The 15,221-nt window shown below is 28.7% G+C and overlaps 1 protein-coding gene across 1 annotated transcript; it reads right to left on the bottom strand.

Annotated features, from left to right (window-relative positions):
• On the bottom strand, positions 1–14,928 carry LOC113389638 (receptor-type tyrosine-protein phosphatase C-like). Its single transcript, XM_026626657.1, has 23 exons — positions 14,913–14,928; positions 14,589–14,833; positions 14,437–14,506; positions 14,010–14,215; positions 13,732–13,940; positions 13,507–13,669; positions 13,195–13,439; positions 12,951–13,119; positions 12,758–12,845; positions 12,616–12,692; positions 12,424–12,558; positions 12,213–12,356; positions 12,022–12,149; positions 11,822–11,957; positions 11,524–11,761; positions 11,253–11,467; positions 10,878–11,188; positions 10,675–10,810; positions 10,548–10,607; positions 1,392–1,548; positions 1,020–1,309; positions 732–919; positions 1–49 (listed from the first exon to the last, which is right to left on the bottom strand). The coding sequence occupies exons 1-23, from the start codon at positions 14,926–14,928 to the stop codon at positions 1–3; spliced, it is 3,675 nt and encodes a 1,224-aa protein (XP_026482442.1).
• Between the last annotated feature and the right edge of the window lie 293 nt (positions 14,929–15,221).

Genomic DNA, 15,221 nt, shown 5'->3' on the forward strand with positions numbered 1-15,221 from the left:
TTAAATAAGTGTTCTGATTGTATCATTTTGTTCCTCCGAACTATTGTTGCTATAAATAAAAATATCGATAATTGTAATAAATATTTATTAAAAGAAGACAAATTTTATATAAAAATCATGTACTTCATTTTTTCCAATTATAGATTCGAATAATACTTAGAAATGTTATTTGAAATCGTATCTAAATTAAATATTTAATAAATTTATTAATTAATTGCATTTTAATTTCCAAATAATTAATATTATGTACAAATGTGTAATGTGTAACAAATGCTTTGTTTGTTATTATTAGTTCCTGATAAAAAAACATGTTCTATATTCTCGAAACATAAAAAATATTTATTAATGAAAAATTCTCAAGAAAGTCTTAAGGTGTATATGTATGATAAAAATTTGTATCGTAAAATGTTTTTAAAAATCTCTTAAAAACGGTTTTAATTTATGTTGAACTATAATGAAATTGCAAATAAATTATATTATATAATGATGATGATAGTTCAAGAATGAAGTGAAACAAATGTTTCAAAAATTTATTTCAATTTCTACAATTTGAAAAACAAAACTTATAAAGTTTATTAATAGATTTATGAAAAATTAGAAAAATCTTCCTCGTGTTTAATATTTTATATCATTATCGAATGTCGTACACCAAAATGTTTTAATACATGCGTCCACATTTTTTATTTTAACTTATTATTACCGAAAACTTACAATTGTGTAGTTTCCATAACCCTCCTTCCAAGTACGTTTTTACACCAAACCATTTAATATCAAATGGATTCATTGTATCTTTATAATTTAATATTTGTTCGATTTCACCTGTTTCATTATTTTGTGAGTATACTCTAAATTCGGTGTTACTGTTAGATTTTTGTATCGAAAACGTGAAATGATTCCAGTGACGATCATTCAGAAGTGGCTGAAAATTACATTTTAGTAATAGACAAAATATTTTCTTATAAAAATAATTATAGTACGAATTCTTCCTTATTTTGTTCCCGTCATAATTAAAAACTTACACTATGAGTAGTTTCAATTTGAGTTTTGTTGCAAGATTCTTCGACAGGATATAGCGGAGGAATACCCATTTTACATTTTCGAATTAAAGATTTCGCATTATTGTATCCCGATATTATGACCATGTAACATTTGCTGTTACTGAAATCTTCATTTTCGCAAAACATGACATGGGCATCGGATTTTACTTTAAACGAAGCACTTATATACATTTCTTGGTCATCGATTGGATATTTAGGAAAATATATAAGAATTTTTTCTTTTGAAATAGTCATATTCCTTTCTTCGAAATCTGAAAATGCAAGTATTTTTATTTAAAATATTGATACAAAGTGAAATTAATTGAGTCAAAGACAACTAAATTTATACAAAACCATTCCATGCAGAATCAGTCCTTGGCGCAAAGTAGAATTTAGTGGAGTTTGTCTTTTGCCAGAAGTTGTCGTTTAATTTATGTTCCCATAAAAGATTTCGTGAACGTTCCGGCAAATATTTCACCGAATTGGTATCTGTTTCATGAGAAGACATAAACTGTATAAAAATGTTTAAAATTTGCGATATCATTATCTTGAAGTTGAAATAATTGCTGATTCGTTAATTATTTAGGAAACAATTAATAATCATCAATCACATATTTAATATTTATTGCGCAATTTACCAGTAACAATTTTATAAATAACTAATAACGATTAAGAGAATTATTATATGAAATCTATTAAAATTTATATAAAGTCTGTGCCTTGAATTTTATTTTTATGTACAAGAAAATTATAACAATAAATAAATGTTCAAAATATATAATTGTAAAATAAAAGTCAAACAAAGCTAGTACCAGGTTAATTTAAATTGTTCACTAACAGCGATCAAATTATTTATACTTATGGTAGATTTTTTACCATTTTGGTGGTTGACGAATGTATTCCATGCAACTGCTGATGTTGTTGCTTCTCCAGTCATCACACATACATGGTGTGTACCATTTGTGGCCACAAAGGCACCACTCTCGGCATGTGAAGAATAACACCATAGTTGTAACGCACTAAATCGATATTAGAAATATACATTAGATACATTTATACACAACAATAAAAAGGATACCCAATATACCCTTATTTAATACAGATATTTAATACCAACAGTCGTCCATGGACGACATCCGCGTGATGAACAGCGTGTACGGATGTTGTTCATGGATGACTTTTTTTGTATCGGTCTTTGTTTTAAAAACTATTAAACTGAAAACTAATGGTAATTCTAATTTACAAAACAAAATATTTAAGATTATTACTATTTCTTAAGCATTTTATCTGAGTTTGAATTTTCTCTAAGTGGTGGGTGCCGTAAACCTAGTGTTAATATATATAAATATATATTGAAGATACAGAAAATATTTAAACAAAGTAAATTTAATCGATACCATTTGTCTTTCACTATTAAATAAAGTTCATTTACTTGCGTTATTTCTCTGAAACTAATAAGAAGAAAGTTCTACTATATTAACTAAATATTAAGTTCTTCTGTTTTTGTGATATTGCAGAATTAAAAAAGTCTTGGTTGATACCTAAAATTACGTGTAAACATTTTCACATATAGTTATTTTTTTATTTAACCTGTTTCGTTTTTTAGTAGAACTTAATTCACTTTGAGTTGATTAGAACATTATAACTCATAGAATATATAATGCATATGAAATAATTGTTAACTAGCTGTAAGTGAAATTCTGTCTTAAGGCAATTAAGGCATCGTGCCTTAAGGCAAATTGCTGGAACTTCCCGTGCCAAAAATTATTATTTTCTTAAAAACGATTTTGAAAACATTTTTGAAAAAATTTTACTTCGAAAAAATAAGATTTTTTGGAAATTTTAAATTGGACGAAAAATTACTTTTTTTGGAAAAAAAAATTTTTTTTTTAAAAAAATTTTTAAACAATTTTTTTTATAAAATTTTTTTTTTGGAAAAAATGTTATCTTCATTTTGACATATTTTGGAAGATCTGAACTTTTTTTCAAAGCAATCGTACTTCTTTAACTGCATAGAGACAAAATATAAAGCGCGTAAGCGCCGCGTCGCTGTCTAACGGAAAAACATTAGTACGGAACCCATAGGAATGTAAACAAAACTTATACTTATTGTTAAAATCTCAATAAAATATCTGATAATTTGATATGCATATGTCTAATGTCTAATGATTATTGTTGACCGCCAAATGTTATTTTTTTTTTAGTTTTTTTTACTAGATCTCTGAAACCGCTAGACCTATCTTCATGAAAATTTGATCAAATCTTCATCTTGTTAATACAAGTAAAATGTTTTTTGAACTATACAAATCGGACGCTCCGTTCTCTTAAAAACTGAGTTACCGTTTTTGGCCCTTTTTGCCCCATATCTTTGGAACGGCTAGACCTACCTTCGCCAAAAACTAATCAGCACGTCTCCTTATCAATACGAATCGAATGTTTTTTGAATTATTCAAATTGCTTCATCCGTGTTCCCGAAATCGTCGACGAAAATTTGTATCCGAACACACACACATGCACGCACACACACACACACACACACACACACATACATCAATTTTCTCCAAGGTATGCCAACATATTCAGAAACCTCTGAAACGTGAACATATATAAAAATTTTCATTTTCGATTTTTTTGCGATTACTCACCCTATGGAAAGTTAATTATAAATAAATCAATTTATCATCTCCAGAACATTAACAATCGTCATTTCATTTCGAATCAAATTCAAAAAAAAAAAAAAGTTGCCAAATTTACACAAAATTGAAAAAGTGCTCCTGCATAGTCACAGTCTAAACGCATTTGCAAATAATTCTGTGCGACATTTTCACTTATACTGTGCTCAGATTGGCGGCATTTTCACATTTTTCAATAATTTTCACAAAATTGGAAAAGTGCTCCAGTACACAAACAGTCTAAACGCACTTGCGTAAACATTTGTACCAGAGTGGCGCTTAGACTGTGCTTAGCCTGGGTGATTTTTTGAATTTTTAGTCCAAAATTACAAAAAAAAATTTTTGAAAAAAAAATTAGAAACAAAAAATTTTTTTTTCCAAAATCAATTATTTTGTTGAAACAAGCAGAAAGTTCTTTGAATCATTTTAATCGGACGCTTAGTTCTCTCAAAAACTGCCATTTTTTTTAAATTTAGCTCTGTATCTCCGAAACCTCTGGGCCTACCTTTGCCAAAAACTAATCAGCACATCTCCCTATTAATAGGAATCGAATGTTTTTTAAACCATTCAAATCGGTTGTTCCGTTCTCTCAAAAACTCGCTTTCAATTTTTTGCACTCTTTGCTCCATATCTCCGTAACGGCTGGACCTGCCTTTGCCAAAAACTAATCAGCACATCTCCCTATCAATAGGAATCGAATGTTTTTTAAACCATTCAAATCGGTTGATCCGTGCGCCCGAAAACGTGGACGAAAAAAAGCGGACATACAAAACACACACACACACACACACACACACACACACACACACACACACACATCCATTTTTTCTGAAGTATGCCAAAATGTTCAAAAACCTTCAAAACGTCGAGAAATGTAAAAATTTTTGATTTCGATTTTTGGACGATTACTATAACTTACCCTACGGGAAGTTAAAAAATATAATTCCAAAAATTATTTCAAAACTCCAAGCCTTCTTTAATGATGAACAATTAGTTTTTTTCTGACTGGGGATGTAATTTAATTTTATTCATTCAAATTCATGATAAAGACAATAAATTTTTACAATTTTCTCTTTGGATTTTTGGATAAAGTTAGAACCAAAATAGAATTTATCTAGTGGTATTGTTATAATCTATTTCAAACCTTGTGTGAAAAAGTTCAATACGTTTCTAGCTGTTTGTTATCTTTGCTTTAAATATTAAAACAGAGAAAAGTTATTTAAGCCTTTCTACTCGGAAGCATATAAAAATACGTATTAATTCTGCAATTCGCGAGTGAAAAGGTTTAAAACTATATAGGAGTAGGTAGGTATATAAGTATCAGTAGTATTATATTTATAACTATGAGATTTGTATAATGACTAAAACTAATATACGAATGAAAAAAATCATAAAATATTTTCTCAATTAAAAAAAATTGATTAATCAATTTATTGATCTTATTCAGATAAGTTAAGTTATCACACTTGATAACTTGACATGATACTTTTTTGTGTAAAAATTTACTATGGCAGTATAAAATTTAACTTATCAAAAAGGTTCTGTTTTCATTAGTTGCTAATTTTCTGTCTCTTTGATATTTCTGTCATTCTGAATCATTTGACACTAAAATTGAAGAAATTATTGTGTGACCCTTAGTTGACCTTTTCTTATAATTAAAATACACATGATCGATTTAAAAAACAAAAAAAATTTATGCTGATTAGATTTTCTGCAATGATAGTAATTAATATTTAAAAACATATTTTTTGTATTTTTAATAACATAGTGATAAGGTTCATGGTTTTTATGAATATCCTAAAATTTTATAGCTCTACCTCAAGTGAATGAAATTTAAAATATTAATAATAATACAATTTTACATACTATGTTAAATTCTTTACGCAAATGCTGTTATAAATATTGTAAGTTTTATTTGAAATTCGATTGATTTAGTTATTATATTGACATTTAGTTTTATTTTGAAATAAACATTTAAAATTTTTATACAAATATAAAGTATTTGTCTTAATTATGATTTATTAAGTCGGGAAATTCATGCAACTTGCCTTGATGCAAAATTCCACTTGCATCAAGTTAAAAAAATTAATTCCTAATATTATTAATATTTATAGTTCTTTTTTTTCTAAAAACACCAATACTTGTGAAATGTTTAAAATTAGAAAGGATTACAGTATTTAATTATGATTTTAAGAAGAATGTGTGAGTCGATATAATAAATATTACAGATATAATGGAAAAAGTGTTGTTATAAAATATATGTGATATTTGTTTATAATTTATCAAAATTTGTATTTGTACGATTTATTTTAACTGCTAAAACTAAATCCACCTTACATCTGATCATAAAATCTGATTAAGTAATTTTATGCATTCTGAGCTTTTTTTTAAATTAATAGTCAATCAAACAATTTATTATCTAATATCATAAGGAAACTATTTATTTGAATTTAGAAAATGTAAAAACCGTTTGTGAGATATCAGTTGGAGGTAAACGCGAATTCGTATCGAGTAACATACAATGGTTTTAGAATTTTTGAAATCGGTTTGGCCGTTTCTGAGAATTTGAGGTCAAAAATCGGCTCAAACACACACACAAAATTTCAAATTTGGTCTCATTCAATTCAGAGCGACTTGCAACGTCGAATTTACTAGACTTGCAAAGTCACATTTACTAGATAAACACAAAACTTCTCCTTTGGGAAGTTCTCAATAGTAAATAGTTATGTACAAAATGATTGAATCTTGCTCTATAAATAAATGTAAACAAATTATACAAAACTTACATGAAGACAATTAGAATTTGATATCCCATTTTCCAACTGATATATTTTCAAAATTCATAAGCACCAACTATTTAATTTAAACTTCAATTTCTAATCCTTTACCGATTTTCACCAGTGGTTCTTTCCATTTAGAGACATTTTGCAAAATTGTCATTTGATGTCTCGTCGCCGGTGTTATCTTTTGCGATTTCAATTTCAACAAATTATTTCGAGAAAAGTTGCCGATTACTGAGGTGGGGCTGATATCACTAGACTGCACGGTGATAAGATAAAAAAATTACATATTATGAAGAATGATGACAATTTAGTCATCTGCTGGCAGGAGGAATGGATTGATAAATGATTCACTTAACAATAAACAATGTTGATATTTATATGTTATCGTTCGAGGAACAAATGTTTATTTAGTTTGTTTATATATGTTTTATTTGTCAGATTTCACAATTAATATACAACTCGTATATATATATACATATATATATATATATATATATATATATATATATATATATTATATATATTTGAAGTATTTTGCAGCCCGATCGTCGACCTAAAAAAAAGGTTAAAATGAAACAAATATTTATTCTATTAAACGTTTCGACGCTTAATGTGTGTCATCATTCAGCAATTTAAGAAAACATATTACATAAATAGCAATAGTTGATATTAAATATAAAAATATAAAAAAGAGAAATATATATACATACCAAACCAGGAAAAACACAAAAATTATATAAAATTTATTAAACACTAAACTTGTAAAGGACATCATAACTATAATAATTAATAAAAAGGGAAATTAAAGTAGCACATATTTTCCTTCTAATATTGCATGATATTCGCTCGCTGTGCATTACCACAACTGATCAAGGTTATGCGGCACGTGCGGTAGAGTGAGTGGTTGCGGGGTGTAAGAAACAAAAGAGGAATGAGAAACAGAGAAAGAGATAGAACGAATTATTTAAAATTCATCTTAGCATTCATTCAGTGGAATATTCTGTTAATTGCAATAATTAAACTGTGTAATAGTTTAAGAAAAAAATAATAGTAATAATAAACTAATCTAAAAACACTTACAATTTCATACCCTTAATTAATTATACACTATTGCACCATGATATTAAAGATGTGCACTATTGTGAAATTTATATACTTTGACATCACAAAACGCACAGATAGACATGTATAATATTTATTAAGATGTCGATAATGTGTACTGATTGTTCTCAGTTTAGGGTAGAAATGTTGTATTTTTTGGGGATGAAATTATATAAATATACTTGTCATAAAAGTTTGCATATATGTGTTTGGCAGATTATGAGAATGGTATAAACTATAGAATTTCTAGAATTTCTTGATTTTATAGAATACCTTGTATTTTTTTCGTTCAGAGATGTAAGTCGTTTCTTTTATTATTTGTTAATTTATGAATTATTTTTTAATCCTATCGCCAAATAATTGAATAAACAACAATTGAACAAGTTTTCGTTCGAAGTGTTAGATTTGAGGGTTAGAAAAAACTACGTTATGGTTTAACTTGTTTATTTGGTCTGGAATCATAGTTTTAAATTGTTTGCTGATTTTTTTAAATCGTTTGCTCAGATTTTACCTTGTTTCGCCTATGTAAATAAACTCGCAGTCAGTACCTTTTATTTGATAAGTTTCTGAGGCTGTCTGAATTGAATTTTGATTTTACTTCAGTAAAAATGGAGTTAAGGGTTGTATCACAATTACATACCAATAATAGATCACAATGTTAAAATAATTTTTTTACGAATATATATATATATATATATATATATATATATATACGAGGTGTGTTCAAAAAGTACCCGGAATTACTAATAATTAAATTTCGCGGGCCTGGAGTGTCTGATTGTCAAAATTTTTTTTTTATTGTGTTGGTATACATGCCCCTAAAGTATGATGAAATTTTCAGCTATATTCACTGTTTACTTTGTCTGTGGTAGTCGCTAAGGTTCGACGTGTTTTTCTGAGCTCGGCGATTTTTACAATGGAAAAATTGAAAAGTCAAAGAATTTGTATTAAATTTTGCGTAAAAATGAAATAAAGTGTTGCAAAGTGCAAAAATTCACCAGATATGGCTCCGTGTGACTTTTTCCTATTCCCAAAGTTGAAGAGACCCATGAAAGGACGGCGGTTTTCCTCGATTGAAGAAATAAAGGCCGAATCGCTGAGAGTGCTCAAGGACATATCAAAAAGTGAATATCAAGGGTGCTTCGAAAATTGGAAAAAACGCTGGCATAAGTGTATTATATCTGGGGGGGACTACTTTGAAGGGGACCACATTAATGTAGACGAATAAATAAATATTTTTTTGAAAAAACGAAAATTCCGGGTACTTTTTGAACAGACCTCGTATATATATATATATATATATATATATATATATATATATACATATATATATATATATATATATATAACATTGATTTCAAAGTAATTTTAATATCGCAATATTTCCAATAAATCGATGATAATATAAATGATAAAAAAAGATTGTTGCAATTATTGATATTACTAAAAATAAACGATAAACATTGCGAGATTTTATCTTATTTGTAATATTATCTTGTTATAAAAACTGTGGACTGATTTCTTCAGAAAACGTTATTGTTTAATTATTTGTTCGATATATGAGATATCGAATTTCTTTCGATGAGAAATTGACAAAGTTTAGATAACATACTTTGAAATATTTATTATTTTATTATTAATGATATTTTCAAAATTTTGACAATGGTCAGAAGATTTTGTATTTTAAAGTCATTTTTTCTCGAGAGTATTAATTTTGTGCAAATAGAATTTTTTTAACATAATTTATTATTAATAAAGCAATTGCTTTTTATTGCTTATTTTATATAAATATTATATTAATTATATTTATCAATTTCTATAATTATCTATATATTTAATCAATGTCACTACTGCTTGATATCATGCTGTCCGAGATGTTTATCGTACCTGGAACTTCTGTTCGAAATTTCTTTTTCCACTTTGAATTTACATTTCGACTTAAAAAGCACTGTATCATTTATTAGCAAATGTGATAATATTTTTTCACTGAAAATTTATATTTATTTTATTTCTTAAAATTTTGCACCGCACTTATCTGTCTGTTAACATAATTCTAGTTGTTGTTTTTATGTAAACATTTAAAATCAAAAAATTTATTTTTGTTCTATTAACTCATTTACTGAAAGTTTCCAAAAAAATTGGAGGATATAAAATCTAAATATTTGTGCTTTATAATATTACCTACTGTTTTGCCTGTTTTATTTCTTTTGTTACTTTTCCAAAAACTCGAGCAATTCCAAGAATTTAGAGTAACTATTTTCATAACAATGATTTTTTGTCTACTGAAAGTTGTTAAGAAAAAATAATACCCATTATTAGTACAAAACTACAATTATTTTTTCACAATAAATAGTCTAAAGTTTTTGCTTTTCAAACTTCGTTAATTTTTTTTAATTTTCACCATATGATAGGTACAATCAACACTATCACTTTGGATTGACGTTGAGTTCTGGGTCACCTTTGAGGGTAAATTTTAGTTTGTAGACGTTGTACTTTATTTCCAAACATTTTTGGATAAGTTCTGAAATTTGACTTTGAAAAAAAATGAGAAAAAAACATTCAGGATAAACACAAACTAGATGAGAAGAAATTTTGCAAAAAGAATTCATACAATCTGTACTCTTGAAAACAATTTCGGTTCACAAATATTTTCCGGTAAATAGTCTGGGTGAACTGATTCATTATTAAAATAGCTTCAGTGATAAATTAGTTTTAAAATAATTTAAAAAATAAATGGAGATAAAATAATTCCAAAAATAATACCCCAAAAATGTGTAGAATATAATAAAAGCACTTGTACATAACACAAATTTATATTTATATCGATATCATTATTACCATACATTATATTATTTAGTGCCTTAGTTAATGACCTTAGTTTTAAAATATTGTAAATTACATTTATGACAGAAGTCTGAAATAATGATTAATTTGAGTATCTATAAATATTTTACATTGTCTTCAGGTTTGTCGAGATAATCGAGTGCAGCTTCCAATAAATACTCGTACTGTTCCTGCAAAAGATATGAAGATTTATAAAACTATTTGTAGTAGAATAGATATGAACAAAAGAATTTAGACCTCTTTTCGAACAAATTCCTTTCTGTATTTCCTGATGGTCTTTAAAGCGAGTGGGACGTCGCATTCGCCGTCGATCCTCATTTTTTCGATGACGAACACTAGTGCTGCGAAAAGGCCACAAGCAGTTGCTCCATCACTGAGGATAATAATAATTAGATAAAATATATTTAAGCAATAAATCAGATCGAATTGTGTTATATTACTAGCAAGTCAGAAGAATAGGACTCTTTTCAAATTCGCTCTCTTCAATCGCCTCCTTTACCACTTCCCACAATTGGACAAGAATGTTAGTTCTATGAGGTGCATCTCCTGAAGGCAAAGTCTCATCACTTTTCCAACCCTTCCATTGCATCACCTTGACTTGTGAATGATTTTCTGGTGACTTTTCATTACTCACAAGTACATCATAGACTGTGCAGAAGTCGCTATCGTTCTTGTTCAAAGTTTTTATAGTAATACGAGGTGATGGTTGAATTTCTTGGTTGATGCGAGTTGGTACGAATTTGACCACTGTCTGTAATAATATGATATTTTACTGTATTATGATTGTCAGAAGACAATTTCAATGATTAACTTACAGGATCCGTTATATCAACTTCGTTAAATACGATCACAATCTTGACTCTCTTATCAAAGATCATTCTCCAGTAGTTGTCAATAGTTTGTTCCAAAGGAAAATGTGTGACGATAAACTGTTCCTTGGTTTTGAATCCATCTACAAGTACTGCATTTATGTAATCCGAATCAGGATTTGCTAAAATCGCTCGTGTGATGACGACCCTTCCTTTTTTACCTGCAATATACATAATGTTAGAATTAATTCAAGTGATGATCATATTGACAGCATACCAGCTACTATAGTGTTTCTGTTTTCCGGCCTTAAAACTTCTTTTGCTGTTGGTTTGTCCTTCATTCCAGTAATATAATCATCTTTCCATGATACTTGATCCAAATATCTCCATTGATCCAACAAGGTATTAGAATCTTTCATCTGGTAAATTGTTTGTTTTAATTGAAAACATGGTATGGCAGTCGGTTTGCCCGAAAGAGTTTCCAGAACCGTCAGGTGCACCAATTTGTACAGATTCTGAAGTAAAAAAAATCTTTAGATATAATAGCTCATAATTATTTTGATCATTTATCTTACCTCAGAATTAACGAGCTTTGCCCTTTGTTTTCGAATTTGGTTCAGATAATACAAAACGTCTATTTTACCAGTTGCTCGAGCCATCTTGACGCAAATATCTGCCAGAATGAAGGTACCAGTTCTGCCATCGCCGGCACTGCAGAATATAAAACATACTAAAAACTATCACAAATTATATTGAGAATCCAAATAAATTTAACCTGCAGTGAACTACTTTTGGACCATCATTGGATGAAATCTTTTGAAACTCTGTCAACAATGGAACAAGAGAATCCGCATAACGAGTTGTTTCGTGATCGGGCCAATCAGTGTAATGCAGATGCAAAACCTAAAATTGAACATTTTTTACTTGTTTCTTAATAACATAAGAATATCATCCCTATGTACTAACTGAAGATCGCTCATTTTTAGAACTGATCAACAATTTCCTGACAATGTAGTCTCCGCTCATTTTTGTAGTTTCGGGATTGGTTATCGTAATATTTCCATATTTACATGCGTTTTCTATTGGAGGCCAATATTGGAAGCATTTGTCCTGAAATTAATTTTAATCGTCAAGAAATGATCAGTTGATCAACAAATTTATAATGTTGCATCATTACTAAATTCTTTTCCTTTAATTGTGTCAACATGCAGATGACTGAAACTTTTTCCTGCAAAATCATTCGCCAGAAATCGTAGGCAGTGTTCTCCTTTGGCCCTTGAGTTGCTATGTATTCCTTGGATCTTTCAAAACCCTAAAAACGGTTACATATTATATATTATGTTAATTTAAATTCAATTTTTCAACTTACATCGATGTAACTTGCGTTGATGTAATCAGACCAAGGATCGTTTGGAAGTGAATCCAGTCTTACACTCGTCCAATCATCTAGAATGGAATAAGTAAACTTGTGAATTAAATATCGTGGTATAAATAGTAATATCGAATCTTACAAGGCAAGGTGTGAATGTATCGATTTTTATCCCTGTTTTGTAGTTTAAGTGCATTCGAAACGGAATAATCGAACTTTTTAGGAATTGCCTGAAATTAAAGACGTATTATTTAAAATGGACTAAATATTGTAAAATCTTTTAATTAACCCTGTGTGATCAAAGGTGCTAAAAGCATTAAGAAAGGTTATTAAACCTTGTACTGTTTGTCCAGAGTTCCGTCCAATAAGGATCTCCTGACGTAGTCTTCAAAATCTTTTTCACTTACTGGATGACTTAGAATAATTTGCTTATTTATAAGAGGAAAAGAGGCATTATAAACTGTTCCATCGTTTTGAATTGCATTCGTTTTTTTGTGTTTATACCTAGTTAGAATACCTCTTTAATCAGTAATCAAAACTGGAAATGTTTATTTGTATTTCTATTAATTTCGTACTTACCAAACAAAAACGACGACTGCCAGAATTGGAATCAACAAAAGCAGGAGGTTCCATAAGGAAGAACTTTGTTTGATTCCTATAATTTTTTCATTGAACAAGGTCTTGTATGTATAATTCTCACCATCGGTATTATAAAAGACTACAGATATTTTGTAATCTGTTTCTTCCGACAAGACGAAATCCATAAAGTCACCATCAATAGAATTTGTACCAATCAATACTTTTTGATGTATTAAGATATCCGCCTGCAAATGAGTTAAGTTTTTAACTTGAACCTATCAAGTGCAATTTAGGTAAGAAGCAATTTTTTACAATATTCATCCGTTTTGCTATCCATGTTACGTAATCATATTTCTCAGCTACTGCAGCCTCTTCAAATATCTTTTTGTATGTAAATTTGTATCGGTTGTGATAATTTTTTTTGTCTTCAGAAAGATTATCACTCATAGGTTCTCGGATGACCACATAGTAACCACTGAAAAATGTAATCCATATATCATTCCTGCACAACATTGACCATTATTGCTATTATTGTACCTGTTTTTAGTTGAATTTGCTAAACTGTTTGTATCAAGAGGAATATTAATTTCTATTCTATTTGCAACTAGTCGTGTTGCGTATAATTTTACATTAAGGTTTGGAACTGGAAGAGGCGTCTTTAATTTAATTTCCGACATTTCTCCTTGGAAGGAATTACATGCTCTAACTTTAACACTATAAGTACTGGCAGGAGATAATTCTTTCAACTAAATAAAATAAAACAGTTCTATAACTTTGATTAATTTAAAGTGATAGTCAGTAATGAAATACATCACCTTGAATTTATATTGTTTCTTATCTTCAAATACACTAACATTCCAATAAAATGTATTACTACTTGGATGAATCAGTAGTTCAGATGACTCTAGTGCCCATGATATTTGGAAATGTTTAATTTTTCCACCAGGAATCCAAGGATGTTCCCAAACTATTGTGTCATAGTGATCAGTGTCAACTCGCAAATTCAAAGGTGCACTAGGTTCTAAAATTATAAGTTCCAATTTATTTCTGAAACATAAACTTCTCCTTCGGGAAGTTAATAAGGATACACTTATGATTTTTAACTAATTTAGTTGTAGAAAAGTAACAGTTTAATTAATAAAACATGACAAATAACATATATTAAGTCAACTAAACGTTTCAAATTGAATTACAAATTTGACTTGTATTTTGTAAATTCTAAAATTAATTAAAAAAACATACTTCTTTGTTCGAGGATTATATTATCTATCACAGTTGGGTCGCCTTTATAAAGTTTTGACACAGCACGAACCTGTAAGAAAAAAGCTCAGAATTAAATCAGATTCAAGTGTTTTATGTGTGTTCATAATTTGTGATAAATGTATCAAACATACCTCAATTTTGTATACGTCTGAATCAAGAGATTTTATTGTCGAACATAAATATCCATCCCATAATAAGCAAGATGCCTCAGATTTATATACAGTGGTTGTTCTTGTATTTCTATTGTTTTCATCAGATATTGTGATTGAATATTTCTCAATTGTTGCTCCTCTGGTTATCTCGGGATCTCTCCATCGTAAAGACAACTTGTCACCATCAAAAGAATATGCTGCTAAGTTTAAAACTGGACCTAGTTCTAAAAAATATTTAGGTTGGATCTGCAGTTATTTCTTGTTTTGTAATTCGAGAATTAGTGTATAATGTTAAACAGATACCTCCTTTCAGTGTCATAAATTGTATTTGGAAGTTTTTTGTTTCTACTCTGAATTCAATGTAGTATTTTGTATATGGTTCTAAATCTCTGATTATATATGAAGTATCGTTGATACGAGTAGCAATGTTTGCACTGGTGCCCTCTTGTAATGTAATGTCGTAATAATCCACAGGACAATATCCTTTTTTTGGCCTATGCTGATTCAAGATTTGAGAAGTAATCAACTTTTTAAATTAAATTTTTGTTTTGATGTGCAATTTGAATGAATCACTTACCATTGAGATAGTAACATTATTTTTTGTAGGTTCTG

The sequence above is a fragment of the Ctenocephalides felis genome, unplaced genomic scaffold (assembly GCF_003426905.1).
Source record: "Ctenocephalides felis isolate EL2017-DRISC unplaced genomic scaffold, ASM342690v1 CF-g0.4_SCAFFOLD_03573, whole genome shotgun sequence".
Taxonomy (NCBI): Eukaryota; Metazoa; Arthropoda; class Insecta; order Siphonaptera; family Pulicidae; genus Ctenocephalides; species Ctenocephalides felis.